The 23,571-nt window shown below is 30.8% G+C and overlaps 1 protein-coding gene and 2 long non-coding RNA genes across 4 annotated transcripts; all 3 read left to right on the top strand.

Annotated features, from left to right (window-relative positions):
* The first annotated feature begins 250 nt into the window (after nt 1–250).
* LOC123209032 lies at nt 251–1,447 on the top strand. The gene is made up of 3 exons (XR_006500920.1): nt 251–280; nt 402–497; nt 764–1,447. It is a non-coding gene; the product is annotated as an uncharacterized LOC123209032 (long non-coding RNA).
* A 6,308-nt stretch (nt 1,448–7,755) lies between these two features.
* On the top strand, nt 7,756–19,963 carry LOC123209024. 2 transcript variants are annotated; one of them, XM_044626731.1, is made up of 10 exons: nt 7,756–8,908; nt 8,999–9,323; nt 11,101–12,461; nt 12,654–13,079; nt 13,552–13,788; nt 14,543–14,965; nt 16,315–16,863; nt 16,988–17,449; nt 18,141–18,839; nt 19,697–19,963. In XM_044626731.1, exons 1-10 carry the CDS (start codon nt 8,258–8,260, stop codon nt 19,718–19,720), a joined length of 5,157 nt encoding a protein of 1,718 aa, XP_044482666.1. In that variant the 5' UTR covers nt 7,756–8,257; the 3' UTR covers nt 19,721–19,963. The 2 variants fall into 2 exon arrangements, with proteins under 2 accessions (XP_044482666.1, XP_044482665.1); XM_044626730.1 differs by having other exon boundaries at nt 13,552–13,839.
* Nucleotides 19,964–19,972: 9 nt separating this feature from the next.
* On the top strand, nt 19,973–22,232 carry LOC123209029. The gene is made up of 5 exons (XR_006500918.1): nt 19,973–20,131; nt 20,240–20,438; nt 21,014–21,117; nt 21,215–21,588; nt 21,909–22,232. It is a non-coding gene; the product is annotated as an uncharacterized LOC123209029 (long non-coding RNA).
* Nucleotides 22,233–23,571: the final 1,339 nt, after the last annotated feature.

Here is a 23,571-nt window from a genome sequence, read left to right as displayed (position 1 = left end):
GTGCGTTGCTGGAGAAGTTAGCTGGGTTGACTGGAATCTCACCAGTCTAGGTGTTGCATTTTCAAAAATATATTTAACAATCCAACAGGAGAACTAAGACACACTTAGAAGTAAATTCTGTATATTGAATATCAGATCTTCCTTAAAAATGGCCACATACGGTTTCAAAACATATTTTTTTTTTATTGATGCCCATGTTGGTAGAGTTAATGACATTGCAATTGTTCATCCCAATAAGCAACTTTGTAGAGTTACCTGTGGAGATGATAAAACTATTAAGGTATCATCTTAAAAGACCTTGAACTGCTTCTCTAGGGTAAACATGATTGATATATCCTTGTTGTAATGCTCGTCCTATTAATGAGTTTGGCTCGTTGGGAGAGTAGTATCTTCTGTGACAGGTATGGGATGCAGTAGCTGGACGCAGGCAGTATACATTTGAAGGCCATGAAGCTCCTGTGTATTCAGTCTGCCCTCACCACAAAGAAAATATTCAGGTTAATCTTTTTTTAACTCATCTATGTTGTATTGGTGATCTGTATCATTATCTGTTTTTATATGGTAACTCACTGATAGAAATAAGATGGCTACCATCACTTTGAATCTCATATTATCCATCTTCCTATCTTGAAATATGCAGTTTATATTTTCTACCGCCATTGATGGAAGGATCCTTGGCACTTGTCTGCTTTTGATGTGCCATTATTTTTAACTATTCTTACATCTTTTAAATGGAGTACTACTTCTATATTTTATCTTGCAGGCTATTCTCATGTGGAACAAGTGAAGAAGGCGAATCTCATTTAGTTGAGTGGAATGAGAGCGAAGGAGCTGCCAAAAAGACATATTCTGGTCTCAGAAAGCGTTCTCTAAGAGTTGTCCAGTTTGATACAACACGGAATTGATTCTTGACTGCTGGTGTTGAATTTCAAATTAAATTCTGGGATGTGAACAATACAAATATGCTGACAGCTATTGATGTGGATGGTGGATTGCCGGTTTGTAGTTTTACTGTTTACTTGTGCACCAATGGTATTTAGCAGTAGATATGTAGCAGTTGTTCATTCAATTCTATTCTTTGCAGGCTAGTCCTAGTCTGAGATTCAGTAAGGCAGGATCTCTGCTTGCAGTTATAATGAGTGACAATGGTATCAAAATATTTGCCAACAGTGATGGTTTGCGATTAATAAGAATGTTAGAAAGCAGGGCTATTGACCAAAATAGGGTCCCATCTGAACCCATTCTTGCATGTTTGAGAAAATCATACTCTCATGTCATTGTTTGAGCTTGTTTTAAAAATGAAATTTTTAAAGAAAGAACACATGGGAAGATAATATTATAAACATCAGCTCTTGAGGGGCTGGCATTATCACCCTTGAACTAGATTTGGGTTTGTTCGGTATTTCATATACGATTAACAATACTTGATTGAGATAATGTTTTTGCAATATTTATAGAATCCACATAACTGAATGAGATTGCTTACTGTGTCTCAGGTCATGACAATGTTTATGCCCCCACCTCTAGCAGCAACCTTTTTGGCATTCTATCCCCAAGATAATAATATTATTGCCATTGGGATGGGGGATTCTACCATTCAAATACATAATGTCAGAGTTGATGAGGTGAAGTTTCTCCCTTGAATTGTCATATTCTTTACTTAATTTTTCAAGCTAGTTTTGTGTGTAACTGGTCGCAGGACATCTTCAATTGGAGTTTGCTCCATTTATTGCTAGTTTTAATCTATATTTGATTACAATGTTATTTTGAGAATGATAATGCATATACTATTTTGGTTTGGCTGACTCGTTACATATACCATGCAATCTGATGTATGCTTGTTGGCTCAGTTTATTAGTGGGGAAGTCTTAATGTTACCATCTTATTTTAGGAATTGGTAATTAGTATAATTCCATAAGAACAACTGAAATCATTTTTCTACTACTACTATTATTATTACTATTGTACGGAAATGTATCATCTTCCCAATAAAACATATATGCAACAAAAGCACAAAAAGGCATACATGAGTCCACTACAATATAAAAAACCCTCCTAAAAAACTATCAAAGCTCAAGTATAGCTATCTAAATAATCTAGTCAATAGCTTTGTTGAATATTTAAAGCTCATTGCATGATATATAATGTGGAAGTATAATTTATGCTGAATGTTACTGGCAGATCAAAACCAAACTCAAGGGTCACCAAAATCGAATCACAGGGCTTGTATTTTCCCAAACTTTAAATGCATTGGCGTCTTCAAGGGCTGATGTGTAGGTTAGAGTCAAACTAATATAAAATTTAATATTTTAGTGTTTATTGCTATTAGTTATTTTTCTGTTTATTTGGGGTGCTTTATGTTTTTGTCGAGAGTAAGAAAACTAGCACATTCAAATCATTAAGGGCTTGCTCTATTCACTGTTTGCTTATTTGGGGAGCAAAATATTTTCCTTAGTACCTTGTTAGATAGCATGAGAGCTGCAATTTGAGATTGATCATAACCCATTGAGGGTAATCAATGGTTGCGTACTACAAGCATGTTCTTTGGAAAATTTTCTAATATAGTTGAATTACCATGTAAATATAGTCTGCTTGTATATTTCCTAGTCAGCGATAGGTGTCGAACAGTGCCCAAATATAAGTTTTCGTTATCTAAATAGGTGAAGTTGAATGGTTAAATTGTTTTGAGGGAATATCTAATGCAAAGTGCAATGAAAATGTTCTTTTTGAACTTTACGTAAGTTTGGATATCTTGGTTAGTGTCATAGATAAAATACCAGCAATGGGGTGTTATCTATCAGTTGGAGTTTTTGATGTGGCCTCTAGATCACGATGTTATTTAACTTGAGATTGTGTCAAGTGAGCCAAGTGTCTTGAGTTCAAATTCCTTGGCTGTAACGTTAAATCAAAATGAGTCTTAATGGAGAGAAAATATAAGTTATATAGGGTTTACAAGTGAAATCAAGAGAGGAAAATATTCTACCACTAGCAAAACTTATCACTTACTACAATAAAAAGAATAGGCAACTATACTAAAAAGAATAGTCAATCATGAAAATGATGAAAGACTTTAATTTTCGACGAGTTTCAAAAGTGGCTTTCTGCAGTCACTTCTAAATGCTATTGAATTCCAGTCAAGGTCCCAAAAATTATGTGGAACCTTTCTCCTTAATGCTATCTCTGGGTGACGTCCATAACATAATAAATTATTTATTTACACCCAATTATTTTGATACAGCTATGTATGTGGTGCATCGATAAATGGGAGAAGTTGAAATCCAGGTTCATACAAGCACCAGCTGGCTGTCAATCCCCTCTGGTCGGAGAAACTAAAGTCCAGTTTCATAATGATCAAACACATCTATTGGTGGTTCATGATAGCTAAATTTCTATTTATGACAGCAAACTCGAATGTTCACTTTCTGTAAGTTTTGCTTCCGTCTCATCTTGTTTTAGTGTGTCATCAGTTCGCTCTCTCTCTTTAAGTAAACTTACCATATGATAATTTATATGACCATGATCTCAATTCACTTAAATTATGTGGAAACATAGCATCATGATAATATAGGTTAATGAGACCCAAATCAGATATTCTTGTTTGCTTAAAAGATTTAAGTTATTATTGATGGTATGCTGGAAGCCTTGAGCTGTACTAATTCCACCTTGACCAGCTAGAGTATAGGCGACTAGAATGCATTTTTATTGATGGCATTCTAGAAGCCTTGACCTGCACTTTATTTTTTTTGGTTTTTAGTTTTGAACATCATCCTTTTCACTCTTTAACTTCTTCCAAATCACGCGTTGCTATAACTGTTGTAAATTGTATTTCTCATTGGCTGGCTTGCTACATGAAATTCTAGAGAGAAACATTTTATCTGAAACTGAGAACACACCCAGCTCCAACAAACTGATTTGATGACACTTCAGAGGGTTTTCCTTGTATGATGTTGTATACATTAATGGTTTTTGGAATGAAAATGGTCATTGTTACCATGCCTGTATGTTTATGTACTGAAACCAGCCTTTTCTTTTGTTTATTTTGGGCTGCTCCATTGTAAAGATGCTTAATTTATACTCACACTTCTATTCCCAATTGGCTTCGTGTTTTTGTACAGTAGAAATTCTAGTTGAGTTTTTATTCTTTTTTGGTGCATGAATTTAAATTTTTTTCTTATTCCTCATAAAATTAGTTTTATATGATTTATTTTACTCTATGGTTCAAATTCTGGATGTATAAAATGTTTTCTTGGAATTAGAGAAGAAAATGGTAATGGTTTGTGATAAAGAGTGAAAGTCTAGTCTTTTAGATCATTCTTACTCAGACAAAGGTTTAATTTAATCATTATCTAAGGATGAATTAAATCCAAGTTGAGCTAGAATAAAGTTTAGCTTGAGATAATGAGTTGAATTTTAACTCAAGCTTAGATAGGCTTGAATTTGGTTTGAAAGCTTTTTAATTTTGAAGTTGAGTTCAAATTCAAATATTTCAATCTTTTTGAACGTGACTCATTCATGAAATTATTTTCTATCTTTGGTTTGATTTGAAGATCATGTCTGATTTATTCATATTCAAATACGATTTGTTTGATCCGAGTTGTTATTATGAAACTTGTATCTTGTCCAAACTTAAGGTCCATTTATTTGTCAGTGTTGTCTAATTTTTTAATATAATACATGTGATGTTGGATGTAATTGTATTGGTTTTTCTTTTTTTTTGTTTTTGCGTGATATAGTTAAATACTTTAAAAAGAACTTTTTTAAAAGTTCATCCAGCTTGTGTTTCCAAAATTTATATCCATAATTATGTTATTAAGATTTTATTATAGGGATTTTGGTACAGTAATGTAGTGCAAGAGAATGTGTGCCTAATATGTGGAGATTGGTTGGAGTCTTTTGTCTCGGCTGAATCCTTTATTGTTTTGACCTAGATGTTGGATTACAATTGTGTACACAATTGAGATTCAATGAGTTTGCAGAGATTTATATTTATTACTACTCAATAAGGTAAAATAATTACATTAATGAGAAGTAATTAATTTCTTATGTAGTTACGGGATGTATTAAAAAAGTATATTCATGGATGTAAGTTAAATTACCATGTCGTGCTTGTTACTGTTCTTAAATGTTGGAATTAGGATTTTTATCTGGGTCTCTGGAATGATATGTGGATAGATGACATGTTTGCTCAACTATTGATGTATGGGCAATGGGTTGAGTTGTTTCTAACCGAAAATTGTAAGGTCTAGCATGTCACATGATGTGCTATACACCAAGGCTTGCAAGCAGGTTGTGTCGGCTCACTGTGTCTGAAGGCTAACATATCTCACATCACAATGGGTTATAAATTTTCATAGCTTTTGTGGGTTTTTTATGGGTTGACCCACAAAAGAGATAAATTTGTGTATTTCACATTGTGATAGCCTATCAGTTTTCATGTGAGGCCTCAACCCAGTCTGAAAATTCACGGACTGTGCCCAAAATTTGTTGCAACAATCTATTGTAGTAAAAGTGCTCATAGGCCACAGGCAATTAGAGTTTGATCTGAATTGAGTCAAGTTTAAATATAAATTGATTCAAGTTTGATTCGAATCTTTAATGATTAGTTTGAGATTAAATTCTTTTAAATTGATTGAAAATATTGTTAGAGATTATTAACATAATAAATAATATTATCAATGAGATAAATAATGTTAAAATTGATAAATAGTATTATTGTCAGGATAAATAATAATATTGAATGAGAATTTTAATTAAACTCAAACTAAATTATAAAATCGGAATTTCAATTTGAATCCAGGTAAACATTGAGTCAAAATGAGCAAATTTGGTTAAAAACCAATGGCAAATCCACCAACACACAGGCTTGAGTTGAGATGAGACTTTTTGGATTATGATATTTTTATGAAGATACAAAATTATAATAATTAAAATAATTGGACTAAAATGTAATAATCTAAACCACAAGTATGAAAATATTATATTTGGTGAGTGATCATTTTCAGTGTCTTTTTTCTAATGCAAGTCTTTTTTCTACAACTTGACTCTTCATTTTCCACCGCAAATAAATAAGGTGAGTGGTCATTTTCAGTGTCAAATTATTTGAATTTGGTGGAACTTTCATTTCATTTTGTAAATGAATTGAAATGATAATCCATTATTCATAGTAAACCTAGAACCAATTGATACATGTTCACTGAAAATAATTTTTTTATGTTTTCAATTTTTGTAGATTGCATCATGATGGCTCATAAGCCTTCCCGCGAGGCCTTGACCCAATCTGTAAGTTGGCAGATTGTGTCCAAAATTTGTTGCAATAGTATTTGTAGTAGAAGTCCTCATAAACTACAAAATTGATTAGAATTATATTCGAATTGGGTTCTGTTTAAGTATGGATTGATTCCAGTTTGGCATAAATCCATAATTGTTAGCTTGAAATTGAGTTCATTTGAGTTTATTAAAAATGTCGTTTGAAATTATCGTTAGAATGAATAATATTATCAATAAAATGAATAGTATTAACAATTTGTGAATAATATCTTTGACATAATTAACAACATTATCTTAAATGAATATGAATTAAACTGAAATTAAACTATTAAATTGAAATTTTAATTCGAATTTAACTAGAATCAAGTTAAATACTTAATTAAACTGAACTAGTTTAGTTCGAATCCAATCACAAATGAAATATAAAGCCATGAGTTGAGACAGGACTTTCTGGCTTGGGAAATTTCAGTGATGTATCATTTTATATTGTCCGTTTTACTAACAATTAATAATAAAAAGATTTAAACAAGAATAAGACTAAAATAATAACGATAAAACTATGTGTACCCATTTTTTATATACAATTTGTGTACACAGATGAGGTGTTATCATGTGATTGGATGTTTCTTTATCATATGATGACGCATATTTTAAAATCACCTAATTACATGATGGCATATCACTGTATATATGAATTGTGTACCAAAAATGGGTACACATAGCATTGTTCAAATAATAATAATTTGAAGAAAGAAGGTTCAATCGGTACCTTTTCTCCTCTCTGAATCTTCAAGTTCAAGAATACTAATTAATTAGTTAATGAATATATTTTATAATGTAAACAGAAAAAGAGAGACGCATGCCATGTTTTTCTGGTGGGAGTTTTGGGTTCTTGTTCCGAAAATAATTTAAAAAACAGTGTGTAGAATTGCAATTTGCTCTTGATGAGGTGTGAAAGTAAGAAAAAGCAAGGAAGAAATTAATTTTATCAGGTATTAATTTGAAGAGTACAATCAAAGTCAGATTCCTGGAAGGTGCAAATGAGTTTATGAGAGCAGGGAAGAGAGACCACAGTGGAGACCCACCACATGAATCATGTTGAATTTATTCAAAGTCTAATTCCATCACAGTGATAAAATTTTCTAATCAATTTTCTCATATATTAAGAGTTGAATGAAAAATTAGCGGAGTGTCACCAAAAATAAAAAGTTGTTACTATTCTGAAAATAATTTAACAAACAGTTTGTGGAATTGTAATGTACTGTTTATCAGGTATGAAACTAAGAAAATGCGTGTATGAGAGACCCACCAGGTATGAAACTAAGAAAATGAGTGTATGAGAGACCCACCATGTGAAGATGAAGATGGATAAGAGTCAGCTTTACTCTCTAAATCTAAAATGGAAAAAAATTTAAAATCCTGTCTTGTGGCTGCTATTTTACTTGAGATATTTTCATCTTTTCAATTGAGATATTTGAAGAGTAGAGTCTCTGTCACGTGGCTGCTTCCTGGAAGATACCTTTATCTTTCTCAAATTAATTATCTACCTACTCAAATTAATAAGGTGAGTGCTAATTTCCAGCATCAAATCAATTGAATTTGGTGGAACTTTCATTTTTCTTTATCATCTTCACATTTCTTCTCTTTCGATCATTTCTGAATACTTTCACTCACGAACCTCTTGGAAGCCACATCCTTTGATTTCGTCGATTTGCGCCTTACTTGCCCTGTTACTATCTCTCTTTTACTTTCTTTATTTCAGCTTTCTTTATGCCCAATTTCTGGTTTTTTTTTTTTGAAAAAAAGAATTTCTGTTTCAATATTATTTCTGATTTCTTCCCAAAAAAAAAAAACCTTCTTTCATTCGGCTATTTCTCAATTACCAGAAAAAAATCCGTTTCTCTAATTTATTTTTAATTTCGGCAGTTGTATTTTAATTATTTTCATTTTCTTTACTTCTGTTTTTCAAACCTGAAAAAAGTTTTAAAAAATGGTTGATGTTGCCGGGAGTATTGGGGGTGTGGTGAGTCCTGTTCTCGAAGTTTGCAACTGGTTGGCTGCTCCGACTTTGCGTCAATTTAAGTACTTGTTCAACTGCACTACCAATTTCAAAAATCTCGAAGAGGAAGTTAAGAAGCTGGAGTATGCAAGAGATGAAGTTCAGCGTAAGGTTACTGCTGCTGAAAGAAATGTTGAAGAGGTTAAACAGAATGTTAAGGACTGGCAGAAAGATGTGGAGAAGACCATTACTGAAGCAGAGCAGTTGATTCAAGCGAAAGCAAACAAACCTCGATGTTTCGAGGGATTGTGCCCGAACTTCATCATTCACTACAAACAAAGCAGGAAAGCTTTTGAATTGAAGCGGAATGATATTGATCCACTCCTCCAGCAAGAAAAGGAATTGAGTCCAGTTTCCTATCAGACTAATCCACCAGAGATCTGGCTTAGATCAAATGAAAATTATTTGGCTTTTGAATCAAGAAACTCCACTGTAAAGAATGTATGGGATGCTTTAAATGATGAGAATGTGTACATGATTGGTATTTATGGGATGGGTGGTCTTGGGAAGACCACGCTTGTGGAGGAAATTGGTAGGAAAGCTGAGAAGGATAAGCTCTTTGAGGACATTGTTTTTGTTGAGGTAAAGAAACTTTCAATACAATATTGTTTATCAGTTAAGGTTTGCTTTATTATCTGGTTCGGAATGTTCATATATTATTTTGTCTTGCAGGTTTCAGAATCTCCTGATGTACAGAAGATTCAGACAACAATTGCAAACAAATTGGGTCTAAAATTTGAAAACGAAAGTGAAATGGCAGATAAGATATATTCAAGAATGAAGGACAATAATATCCTTTTAATTCTAGATAATATTTGGAAACCTCTAGAACTTGATAAGACGGTAGGAATTCCTTGCAGAGCTGACCGTGGAAGAAATAAACTTTTGTTCACAACAAGAAACTTAGATGTGTTGGAGAGAATGGGTTCTACAAATAATTTCGGGATGGGCATTTTAAATGAAGAAGAAGCTTGGACTCTATTCACCAAAATGACAGGTAACTGTGTTATAGAATTTTCACTTGTATGTTTTCTTGATGAACACATTTTTACTCTTTTTTTTTTAAATTATTTGTTGTGCTTTGATGTGAATGTTAAAAGATTAAGGTAATTATAACATGAACAAATTTTAATTTCTCCTGCATGATAGAAAACATTAAAATTTCAGTTTAAGGGTAAGGTTTGCATCTAAGATCACATTCTTAATTATTAATTCAATTTTATTATATTCATGCTCCAAAGTAAGGGTGAATACGATTTGACCTGGTTAGAATTGAATTCATAGTTCTAATCAAATGAGTTGATTTTGAGTTAGAGCTTCAAATTGGTAGTTCAACTTAAGATCGGTTTGTTTAGCCATTCGATAACATTGTTTATCTTGGAGATGACATTGTTTACGCATTAGCAGCTCTTTGGTGACATTGTTCATCAGCTCAAATGAGCTCGAGCTTAAACTCAAGTCAAGCATTATGTCTTTAGCTCTACTCAATCTTAGGATCAGCTCTGATCGAATGCACCCGTACTCTAAACATCAATTTTTTTATCTTTTAATTTATTGTGTTAATTGTTCTCCTAAAAGTAAACAAGTGAATTTGATTTTGGGTGGAAAAATGTTATTTATATCAACTAGGGGTGAAAAAGTATTATAAGGGCAAACCTTGTGTGGTAGAAGATAATTTACTTAATGCAGAATTTTTTTTTCTTTTGCAGATAAAAGTTTAATCAAAATTTTTATAATGCTTTAAACTATTATGAATATATTGGGTGCTAATCACCACTCAAGCCCATACTAATGTGGTTATTTGATCTGCATTTAAAAGTTTAATCCCGTTTTTATAATGTGAAGGCTTTAAACCATTAGCAAAGCTTGGCTCTGAAAACATGTACAATTTTATAGATTTTGAATATGAATAAACATATATTTTTCCACCGAATTTGTGTGCTAATACATTATTTTAAGAACCTCTTTTTCTTTGGTTTGTTAATTAAAACTATTTTGTATTTAAGATATTGATTCGTATATTTTTCAAACACATTAAGAGAGTACTATTTGCCACTTATTATGTTACCAACATCCAATTATAGATTTTTACAAATAAAAATTTTAGAGGAATAATATTTGATATTATAAACTTTTCTGGATGGAATACATTTAGATTAAAAATTATATATTGATGGATATATTTGGAAAAGATTACAAGTCAACATTCAGAAGTTGAATTTAAATCCAAACACTACAAAAATAATTGGCATTAGCAAGCAAAAATTAACTAGCGGATAGATATCTAATTATCATAAGTACTATTTTAATAATTTTAGTGACTAATTATTTATATTCTTATTAAAACTATATAAATTAGTAACTTTAGCAAGGAAAAAATGGCAATTAAAAGTCAATTTTTTGTTGTTACAAAGTTTTAACGATAGGAAAAATCTTGTCATCGTCTGTCATTGTAGCTTCTTGTTAAACATATTAACAACAATAATACTTTTAACTTGGGAAGCTATAATGATACGGAACGATGAAATTTTTCCAGTTATTAAAACTTTTTAACAATGAAAAATAAACTTTTAACCACTATTTTCTCTTTGTTAAAGTCTTACATTTATTTAATTTTAACGAAAATATAAATAATTAATTGTTAAAATCATAAAAATGGTACTTATAATAGTTGGATAAATTATTTTCCCCTTACTAACGCTAATTTTTTTTTTGTAGAGAAAGTTTGCATGTAAATAAAAAATGCAATTGCATAATCCTAGATCTCTTTGCAGGTAATATTATTCAAACACACGAATTACTTTCTTTACCCAATGATGTATGCAAGGAATGCGGGGGATTACCTATTATCATTTGTTCAATAGCAAAAGCATTAAAAAACAAAAGTCAACCATTTGATTGGGAAGTTGCATTGCAAGAACTAAAAGCACCTTCACCAACAGAGTTCTCAAGATTCCTAGAAGAGCAATACATGAAGATTGCCTTAAGTTACAAGTATTTAAGTGATGAACTTAAGAAAACTTTTTTAATTTCTAGTCTAATGAAAAATAATGCTTCCATTTCAGATTTGTTCAAACATGTTGTGTGTTTGGATATACTAAAAGGAGCTAATTTGACAATAAAAGACGCACGAAATAGACTAGATAAATTGATTCGTGAGCTCAAAGATGCTTGTTTGTTACTCAATGGGTACAAAAGTGGACAATTTGCTATGCATGATGTTATTCGTGTTGTTGCCTTAACAATTGCATATGTGGATCACCATGTGTTTACAACAAGAAATGATGTTGAACGAGATTGGAAGGACAAAGACAAACTCAAGAAATGCACAAAAATCTCCCTACCTAGTAATAGTAATATTATTAGTCAACTTTGGCCTAACTATTTGGACTGTCCAAATCTTGAATATTTCTATATGACCAATATGTGGAACTCTTCTTTCGAAATCCCTGAGGACTTCTTTGCAGTGATGCCAAAACTTAAAGTGTTGAATTTGGTTAGACTACAACAATCATTATTGCCATCATCAATTGGTCTTTTGACAAACCTTCAAACATTGTGTTTAGATAATAGCAAAATTAAAGATGTTGTTATTGGAAAGCTTAAGAATCTAAAGGTCCTTAGCTTGCGAGGTTCTTATATTAAGGAGTTTCCTACGGAATTAACTCAACTAAGGTTGTTAGATTTGAGCTACTGTAGACAACTGGAAGTTATAGCTCCAAATGTAATATCAAAATTATCCCAATTGGAGGAACTATATTTAAAGGGATGTTCTATCCAGTGGAAGATTGAAGTACTTAAGGAATTGAAGCTTTTGTCTAAACTCACCAGTTTAGAATTGGATATTGAAGATGGCAAGGTTTTGCCTAAATACTTCTTTTCTAGAGAGCTCATAAGGTATGATATATCAGTGGGAAATTGGTTGTTCCAATTTCCAAAAATTGGTGAACATGAGCATTTGAGGATATTGGAATTGATAATCAATCCTACCATCTACTTGGAAGAATTATGTGGAATCAAGAATGCGGAACTATTATGCTTAGCTGAATATTTAGATGATAAGGACAAGGACGATCTTGAGCATTCAAAATTCAATTTGCAGTCCAATGAAATCACACCTCTTTTTAACAAAAAGGTTTGATTTACTATAACTTCTTGTACTTATTCTCATTTGTTGACACGTAGTTGTAGTATTCTATCTTGCATCTTTTTTACTGGTGACTTAAATTTTCAGATTCAGTTCAATTTTATTATGAAGAACTTTTCTTTTTAAATTTTTCTCATATGAGTTTATAAATATTAAAACAACAATTAACTTCAACTGTAGGTTATCTTTCCTGATTTGATGACCCTGGTTTTGAAGAATATTATTTCTAGAAAGATTTGGGATAGCCAACTTCCATCTTCCTCCTTTCAAAATTTGAAACAATTGATATTGTGGAAATGTACAAAGATAAAATTCGTGTTTCCTTATACCATAACCAAAAACCTCCAACAACTCCAATACCTAGAGATAAAAGATTGTATTGATTTAGAGGAAATTGTTGCTACAGAAGAAATAACAGAAGCAGTTGCCAGTTTTGTCTTTCCTCAAGCAACCTTTTTGAAGCTTGAAAATCTACCAGAACTTGCAACTTTTTATCCTGGAATACATACTTTGGAATGGCCAAAGTTGAAAAAATTGCTGGTGAAAGATTGTGACAGATTGAAGATGTTCAATTCAGAGCCAAAATCTTTGTGCTTGGACCATAAGGTATGAGTATCTAATTTGGTTCCTCTTCAAAAATTAAATTACCTTCTTTATACAGATAAATTGAAAACAACTGAATTATCTCTCTCCTTTTTTTTGTTGGGAAAGCTTGTGAGCTGAATATTTGTTTTTCATTAATAGTGAACTTAGATAGAAGTAAATTCAACTGATTGTTGATGTTTCCAAGAGACAAAGAAGGCATGTTAAAGGAATTCTAGCCCCCTCAATCTTCACTTATTGAAAATTTTACTGAAATTTATGTAAAGTTTCACAATTAAGATTTTCCAAAAAAAAAAAAAATGATATATTTAATTAGTAGTTTTCGAAAACAACTTTTGAACTTTTTAATTTTTATAGTACTTTGAAATTTAAAAAAATAATAATTGAAGGCTTCAACTAATAAGTCATTAGCTAAACTTTTGTTTTAAGAATATAATTAAAAAGCTGATTGAATTTTGTTTTGATGGTTATGTAGATCAACCATGATTTGGAGGTATTGAAATTAAAGACCAAGAGCACAATGATTAGTTGGAGTCGTCAATCTAAAGCTACTGAAATCTCATTTGATAAGTCAACAAATATTCCACTTCAACTCCTTCAATTTGGAAGTGTGGAAAAGCTCCAACTACATGACTGTGAATACAAAGATATTAAGAGTGTATCTGATCTTCCAAATCTTAATGTTCTACATGTATGGAAGTGTAGCAAAATGGTGAGTCTAGTCCCATCATCGACTTCTTTGCAGAATCTCAAAGTTCTCGAGGTAAGAGGTTGCAATGAGTTAGCTAACTTAACAACACCTTCAATAGCTAGAAGCCTGATACAGTTAAAAGAATTGAGCATATGGGATTGTGGAATGCTGATTGAAATATTAAAAAATGAGGGAGATGCAACAACAATTGAAATTATTTTTGAAAAATTGAACAAGTTGTCACTTCATCAGTTAAAAAGTCTCACATGCTTCTATTCAGGGAATCACCCTATCAATTTCTCATCATTGAAAGAGTTAATAATAATTGAATGTCCCAATATGAACACTTTCTACAGAGGAATCTCAAGCGTTTTAAAATTTACTTTGTAGTCCAATGAAATTACGCCCTTTTTTAATGAAAATGTTTGATATATATAACTTGTTCTACTTCTCTATTATGTATTCTTACATATTCTCTTAAGTTTATTCTCATTTGTTAGCTTTATTATTCAATTATTTGTTATATATGCTTATTTTCCCTTTTGCGTTTCTTTTTTCTTTTTTCAAGTGAATTAAATTTTCAGTTCAATTTCTCTAGTGGGCATTGATTTCATTAGTTCATGCTTGATTTTGTAGTTAATATTTTTAGAGACAAAAAAAATACATAGTTAATATTAATGGCATGTCACGAAAAATTCATTAGAGCCAATTATTTATTTTTAGGATTTTCTTAGGAGTTCTTAAATGTTAAAATAACAATTAACTTTGTTTGCAGGTTATCTTCCCTGATTTAAAAGTCTTGAAATTGAAGAATATTAGTCCAGAAAATATTTGGGACAACCAATTTTTAACTTCTTCTTATCAAAATTTGACACACTTATCCTTATATAGATGTTATAAAATAAAATATGATCCTTTGTCAATAGCCAAAAGCCTCCAACAACTCCAATACCTTGAGTTGATGAGTTGTAAGGATTTAGAGAGAATTGTTACACCAGAAGAAGGAACAGAAGCAGCTATCAATCTTTCCTTTCCTCAAGTAATCAAAGTGAAGCTTCAGTATCTACCAAAGTTTACAAATTTCTATCCTGAAATACATACTTCAACATGGCCAAAATTGAAAGAGTTGGTGGTCGAAGGATGTCGTAAATTTAAGATGTTCACTTTAGAGCCAAATTTCTTGTGCTTTGACCAAAAGGTACAAGAATCCAATTTTATTCCTTTTTTTTTATTAAACATATTCTTTATTATGCCGCATAAATTCAAAACAATTGACTCAGTGACTTCTAAAAATTTCATCCCTATTTCTTCAAGAAAAAAAATTAAAGGAAAAAATAAAAATCCTCAATAATAATTAACTTAAAATATATCTTCATAAATAATTAAAAAAATTTAATATACTAAATTATATGTGAATATTATAATTAATTTAATAATTTATTATAGTGATAAAATTTTTAAATTAATTTAATAACTTAAAATACATCAAATTGCATGTGACATATCATCATTGATATCTAATTTGGTACTCATTATTTGTGCACATTATATTACTCATTTCAAAATTTTATCAACATGATTTGGTTGTGGAAAAGAATAAAAATCAGATTAATTTTGAAACAAATTATATTAGGGTAATTGCCAATTTGATATGTATTGAATTCTTTGTATGTATAAATTTATACTCGGTATCTATAGATGCTGTCTAATATCATATAATATACAAATATTAATGCTAAAACCAAACACGATACACTTTTAAGCACACACAGAAGAGTCCAAACGATACAGTCCACTCAAATTCACAAATGACAGAATTAGTAAAAGGAATATAAGCAAAGAATTAGCACAAAATTACAAATTAAACCCACTTAAAAAGGAAGTTAAAAATTGATCTATTTTCCAAAAAATTAATTAAAAGCACAAAAGTTATACCAAAAGCTCCAATATTGCTACGCGAGATAGATGAAAAGTAAACCAGGAAGATAAAGGATAGGTTGATAGATAAAAGAGTTTATTTTTGTTGTGTTTGGATATTGAGATGCAAAGACAGTATCCAAGACTCAAAAGACCATGATTGGAGTGGGAATTCTTCATTGGGATAGAGTTTTTTGAATGTCTCTGTTATATAGGATAATGTTATACATTTTAACTGTACTATGCAATTCATAGCTTTTTTTTTTTTCTTATGAACTCTTTAAGGTACTATTAGGTTCCAAAAATCATAAATATAATTTTATTTTTATTAGAAATATATAAAATAGGCTTATGGTCTTTCATATTATTGGAAAGCTTGATGAGCTAAATCATTTTTCATCAATATTGAAATTATATATTACATTAAATGATTAAGATTTTCCAAAAAAAAATCAAGAAGTATGTTTAATTAGTGGCTTTGAAAAATAGTTTTTGAACGTAATTTTAATGTTGATTTTTATTTTCCTTTAAAAGATCGATAAAGGTAAAACAGAGTAAGCTATTAACTAAACCTTTATTTCAATAATATAATTACAAACTTAATTGGTTTTTGTTTTTATGGCTTTGTAGATCAACCATGATTTGGAGATATTTCAATTAAAGGATGGTGATGAAGAGATTGGTTGGCGGAGTCAATCTAAATGTCTTAAAATCTCCTATTATAAGTTAGCGCCTATTCCACTTTGGCTCCTTCAAAGATTTCAAAATCTTACATGTCTTTTTGTTAATGGTTGTCGTGAGTTGGTTAACTTAACAACACCTTCAATGGCTATAAGTTTGGTGCAGTTGAGAGAATTGAAGATATCAAATTGTGAAATGTTGATGGAAATATTAGAAATTGGGGAAGATGAAACAACTGAAATTGTTTTTGAGAATTTGAACAAGCTGTCATTTGATAGTATAAAAAGTCTCATATGTTTTTGCTCTGGGAATCACACTTTCAGTTTCCCATCATTGGAAGAGTTAAATGTAAAAAGATGTCCCAATATGAAAACCTTCTGTAGAGGAATCTTGAGCACTCCAAAGTTACATAAAATCAATTATTGGGGCATGGAAGTAGAGAATGAAGGGAATGATCTTAATAAAACCATACAAGGATTATATAAAAAGAAAAACGAGGTATGTATTCAATTATTTCAGTATAAATATTTACTTACCTCTTCAAGTTTTTTAAGTTTATAATAAAGACAAATAATTATTTTTAATTACTTTATAATAAAATAATTATTAAATTTTACTACAGGACATCTCTCTTGATTTGAATTTCAAGTGCAAGGTATTCCATCGTGATAATTCTACAGAGATTAGCTACAACCACCATCCGACTTCCTTCTATCAAAATTTGACACACTTGTTCTTGTGGGAATGTGGAAACATAAAATATGTGTTTCCATCTTCCATTGCCAAAAGCCTCCACCTACTACAACAACTAAAGATTCAAAATTGCAAGGTTTTAGAGGAGATTGTTGCAAAAGAAGAAGGAGCAAATGCAGTTGTCAATTTTGTCTTTCCAAATATAACCTTATTGAAGCTTGAAGATCTACCAGAACTTACAGCCTTCTACCCTGGAATATATACTTTAGAAATGCCAAAGTTGAAAGAGTTGGAGGTGAGGTGTTGCACCAACTACTTGAGCTTTAAAGAAAACAATGCGGAGACTGAGCATGCTATTTTAGATCTAAAATCTATCTTCCTGAACAATGTGGTAAGAAACTCTCTTTTAGTTGTTTCTCAAATAAAAATTAACATTTTTCATATATGTTACATTTATTCAAAAATTTGACGATGAAATTTCTTACCACCACTGTTTGTCCACAAAACAAAAATTAAGAAAAATTAATGGTTATCTGATTTGAACAAATTTACGTTAGAGTAGGGTTATATATACAAACAATGTATAGAAACAACAAGATGTCACTATATGATTGGATAGTTTTAAATTAGAGATAAAACAATACCCAATCATATAGTGATATTCTATTTTTACGTATAAAATTGTGTATATTATTTGTACACAATTTTATTGTTTACATTAGATCATTCAGCAACTTTTATGGAGGAAATACTATTATTTTCTACTTTCCCAAAGTAACTTCCCTATTTATTTGTATTTCTTCTGTCGTCACCTATGCAAGCATATTTTATGGTTCAGAGTATGAATTGATAGGTGGAGAATACTACCAGGTAATAAATTGAAAGGCTAATTAATTATAATCTGTTCAGACTTTTCCAAGGAATCTTTAATTAATTGCATTACCATTTTTCATGAATTTAATCATGTTCAGAAATACTTGTAAGTATTGATTTTTTTTTTGTAATTTGTCCTTCACAATAATTAAAATTTTGTTTTAAGAATTATCAAAAACTAACTGGATTTCTTTTTGATGGATCTGTAGATTAACTTCAATTTGGAGGTATTTAAATTATATGATGGTGAGACAAATATCAGCTGGCGGAGTCAATCTAAAACTCTTACAATCAATAATGATAACTCTACATATATTCCACTTCGACTCCTTCAAAGATTTGAAAATGTGAGAGAGCTCCGACTATTTTCAAATCAATACAAAGACATTAAGAGCCCATATGATCTTCTAAATCTTGAAGTTCTGGATGTATATTTCCATAACAGATTGATGAGTCTAGTGCCATTCTCAGCTTTTTTTCAGAATCTTAAAGTTCTGAAGGTAAATTCATGCCACGGATTAATGAAGTTAATTACACCTTCAATGGTTGGAAGTTTGGTGCAGTTGAGAGAACTAAGCATATCATTATGTAAAATGTTGATTGAAATCATAGAAAATGAAGGAGATGCAACAAGTACTGAAATTGTTTTTCACAATTTAAACAAGTTGTCACTTGGATGGTTAAAAAGTCTCACATGTTTTTGCTCTGGGAATTACTCTTTTAGTTTTCCATCTCTAGAAGAGTTAAAGATTGATAATTGCCTCAATTTAAAGATTTTTTGTCAAGGAAGCTTACGCATACCAAAGTTAGACAGAGTCATTTACAAGTTTAAATATGAGAATGTGACAGAGGTAGAGCTCAGGGATAATGACTTGAATACAACTATACAACAAGAACACAAAAAACAGGTATTTGTTGAATTAATTAGTTTAAATTTGAGTAATTTTTAAGAATATTATATTTTCAGTGTTAATTATAATTAATTGTGTTTTTTAACAATGTTGACCTTGTACCACATAAAAAAAAAAATTTGCCTGTATGGTGAGCATTACCGTTGAACTAGTAGCCACCACACACTTTCACACCTCTCTTCACTACTAGGGTACAACTAACTTCCTCTATATTTTTCTAAGAAATTTCTAACAACCATTAAATTCTTTTTTTTTTCATCCTTGGTTCCTGTTAAAATTATTACAGGTTTTGAAGGGAAATATTGACTTTAATTTATTGACACGACTTTCCTTTAGGTTGGCTCCTTTAGGAAGTGTGTGATGTTAGATAAGTTGACATTTCAAAAGAATATATAAGTTGCCTTCAGAAATTAAATTGATTAAGAAATTATAAGGTTAAATATCATATAAATTATAAGGTCAAATATGATATTAATTTTGCCTTCAGAAATCAAATTGATTAAGAAAGGAAGAAGTACTATTTCCCGCCCCAAGTTTTCTGAAATGAAAGGTTTGAAAAACTTAATTTCCCGCTTGTCTGTCATTTTTCATAAAAATTTAACGATTAAAAACCGTTTCTCAAATGGCTCCTACTTCAGTGTCTCCCATGTTCAAATTCTCAAATACAGCAATTTCCTTTCATTTACTAATTTTGCACTTGTTTAATTTTCATTGTTTCCACATTAACAGAATTTTATGTCATTGTAGAAGATTCTTCAGACTTTTGTTGTCGTCAGAATTCTATCAGTACCCTTGACCCAGTGTTGATCTATGATCATGTTTGTTATTAGATTTTGTTGTTGTTGATGTAAAAGGTGTTCAAGGAGCTAGTGGAATGAAGGATTTGGATATAAACCAAGTATTGTCAGGAGGAGGAGAAGAGGACTGGAACCTGATGACAGGCATGTAAGATGAAGAAGAAAGCAGCAATGGATGTCCTCCGAGGAAGAAGCTCCGTCTCTCCAAAGAATAATCTCGTCTTCTCAAAGAAAGTTTCAGGCAAAACCATACCCCGTTATAACTTCACCCTTCTCTCTTTTTTCTTTCTTTCTTTAACTCAAACTCAATTTTGTCTTTGTTTTCTTCACAAGTAATAGGGGAAAAGTTTCCTTCAATGGTCACCGGTTGAATGAATTTGTTCCCTAGAAAACGTCAGCTTATATAAGCCAAGAAGATATGCATGTTGCTGTGATGACTGAGAGAAATACTTGAATTTGCTGCCCAATGTCTTGGTGTTGGAAACTGAGGAAGTAGGCTTCCTTAAATATAATTCAATGAAGTTTTAATCATAGCCACCTTATCAATTCTCACGAGTAGTTGATAGGTACAGAGCCTTTTTTATTTTTCTGCTTGTGTAGATATGATGACGGAATTCAGTAAAAGAGAGGGATGGCACTGCTCCGGACCCAGATGTAGATGCTTACACAAAGGCATCTTCAGCATACTTATCTTGTTTATATCAGATGTATTGTTGCATATGAAGTTGCTACGTGTATGAAATATTCATGACATGGGCATGCCTTACTATGTCATTGGGTAAAGTCCTGAGGTCAAGAGGTAAGTTTTAATTGCAACAGTTGTGTTTACAAGTACATTGTATCCTTTCATACATAAACACCTTTCTATTTAATTTTATATTATTTATCGATTCGTTATGTTGCAACAACTGTTTTTTGATCAATCAGTGCACCAACATCGAATGCTTATCATCAGTTATTCTCCAAAATGACAGTATACCGAATTCTTAGCATAAGCTTTGTAAATTTTTTGTAGCAACGTAAAAGAAGATGATTACATACTTAGGATATAAATTCCTAAACAACATGCTTAAATTCACTTTTTAAATCATTTAAAAGTGGTGGCTGCAGAAAGCTTCTCATTTTCTGGTGGCTAAGGTTCTGATGTTTAATTGATTGCTATGATTTTAAGTTCTTCTGTCAGTTCATTCTACATTTCGTAGTGCACCTTGCCTTTATATCACCAGTCTCTGGCTATGATAGCTGGTGTTTTTGCTTTATACTAGTCCTAATTTTTGGTCGTTTCATTAGCACACACAGTTATATGGACCTTATCCAATTTGATTTCAAAATCATCTTCAAAAGGATAAACTTGTGCTATGTTATTGGTTGCAGCCTCCATGCCAGTGTGGTTGAAGTGGGGTTTTTGGGTTTTCCCTCTTTCAAATAGGGAGATAGGCCTTTCAGTAAATGAATTTCTTGCTCCTCGGTGGCAAAAGGTGAGCTCTCATAGGAACACTTTTTGGCTCCTCTAATCAAGAAACTTATGCAACAATCTTGTTAACTAATGAAATTATTTCTTATATTTATAATCAGATGGTTGTTTTACCAATGGTAGTGTTTGTGCTGCCCAAAAGCACTACCATTGGGTACTTGGAAGCCATGGATTATTAAACTTTGATGAATCTTATTTCTTGCTAGCACTGGGCCTTGTTTGGCTTGGCTTTACTTTTCAACATTGGCTTTATCTTGACCTTAGGTTTGTTGAAGCGTAAGTTCATCCTGTTATCATATATTAACTTAAGAAGAAACAATGCTACTCAAGTTTGTTCACCCAGTAAAATTCAAATGCAGCCCCCTGATCATCTTGTGCGATGATTTTGCAAGAAACGAAGGGCAAGATACAAGGAAGTCAAGAATCCATTGATGGTAAACTTGTGAAAGAAAAGTCTAGGAGTACTCCCACGAAGGTGAATTCAATTTCTTACTTTCAATTCAGATTTTTATCCATTTTTGTTTTAGTTGTCTTTGTTTCATTTTAATATTTGACATTATTTTTTTTGGTGTCTTATCTTATTTAACTGGTAGGATAGTCTTACCTTTTGAACTCTTACTAGTAGCATTTCAGTATATGAAGCATTATATTGGCATCCCTGCGGTACTTCTCATTAGCCATTCTGCATTCAAAAACAATTATTTCCATTGCATGATATTTTAATGCATCAGTTCTCATACACTCATTTTTGCATGTTTTGTGTATAATTTGCCTTCTACTTCCCTTTGGCTTTAGGAGAAGAAGAAATTCCCAACTGCTTTCTGATATTCTGTGGGATTAAGGCCTGGTGCGCTTACAGCATTGATGGGTGTTAGTAAAGCTGGAAAATCCACTCTTCTATGTTTTGGCCATACGATGTTGTGTTGATAACATACTTGTTCTTCTTGCTTTAATCTCTTGTGAAAAAATCGGTAAGGGCTTGTTAGTACTGAGTGCTCTGTGCTCATTCTCCTGGATTTAGAGTGGCCAACAAATGAAAGCTCTTTTCTTTTATTCAGTCAATGAAAACTCTTGAACATTTTCATAACAGAAGTAAAATTGAGTAGTTCATTAATGAGATGGTAATGTGTTATGTCTCCAATTAAACATAGGAAGCAAAGGAATTAAACATAGGAAGATCTCAGGCACATTATCAGGAGAAAACAAGAAACAATGAGGAGACAATTCAGAAGACAACAAAGAGGCAAAATCAGGGCAGAGTTTTTCAAAATGTTTCCACAGAAAATTTTCTATTTTAACCCTTTAACAATCAACGAAGTTTTTTTTTTTTGGTTAAATATTTTCAATGGAGATATTTTTATTTCAACTTTTAAAAATGTTTTTTTTCAATAAATTATCTTTTAATAATATTATATATAAATATTTTATAAGCTTATTTTTATAACTTAATATCAATAAATAATTAAAAATTAAAATCTTAATTTACATAAATGAATTTATTTAATCTATATACAAACTGAATTTTACTCTTTATTTACTTCTACTACTTCAATCATTTTCCATTGCAAATTAACGAGGTGAGTGGTCAAATCAATTGAATTTGGTAAAACTTTCATTTCATAGCATTCTGTTATTCACTTTTTAGCTGGAAACCACGTATCCAACTTAGTCAAATTTTTATTTCATTGATTTTCCTGTAAATTATAAGTAAAATAAAAAGTAATTTTTTATTGTACTTTTTCTGAAAATATTTTCTATCAATATATTTAAAGAGTATAAATTTAAAAAAAATGATTAAAATTATATTTGAGTAAAATTAAATTTAAATATAAATTAATTTAAATTTAGTTTGAATTTATAATAGTTAATTTGAAATTAATTTTTTTTTAAATTGATTGAAAATATTATTAAAGAATATCAACAAATAAATAATATTATTAATAAAATAAGTAACATCTATAATATTATTAAATATAATTTTAAATTAATCTCAAATTAAATTATTAAATTAAAATTTTATTTTAAATTCAACTTAAAATTAAATTGATCAATGAGTCAAATTAAGTTAGCTAAAGTTTTTTTCATTTATGATATTTTGGTGTCATGTTGTCAGCTTTACTAATGAAAAAGGGATGAGACTAAAATGATAACAATTTGAAAGAGTAAGTACAAAAATAAGACTTGAAATAATTGCACCAAATGTAAGTCTTTCTCCAGTGTCTGAAAAATGTCTTGTTAATGTCTTTTTTTTCTTTAACTGGTAACTTACTCTATCATTCACAATTCACTATTTAGTTGGAACTTACAGACAAACAGGTACGAAAATCATGCGTTCTTAATTAAAATTTTTTTAGTTAATTTTCTTATAAATTAGGAGTTTAAATAAAAAATTAAATAAGATTAATCTTACTGATGTCGTTTCACTGATAATAGACAAAAACAAAAAACTGTAAATTTA

This window comes from Mangifera indica, chromosome 2 (genome assembly GCF_011075055.1).
Source record: "Mangifera indica cultivar Alphonso chromosome 2, CATAS_Mindica_2.1, whole genome shotgun sequence".
Lineage (NCBI taxonomy): Eukaryota > Viridiplantae > Streptophyta > Magnoliopsida > Sapindales > Anacardiaceae > Mangifera > Mangifera indica.
The sequence above is the reverse complement of the archived record's forward strand: the minus strand, read 5'-3'. Positions and strand labels throughout refer to the sequence as shown.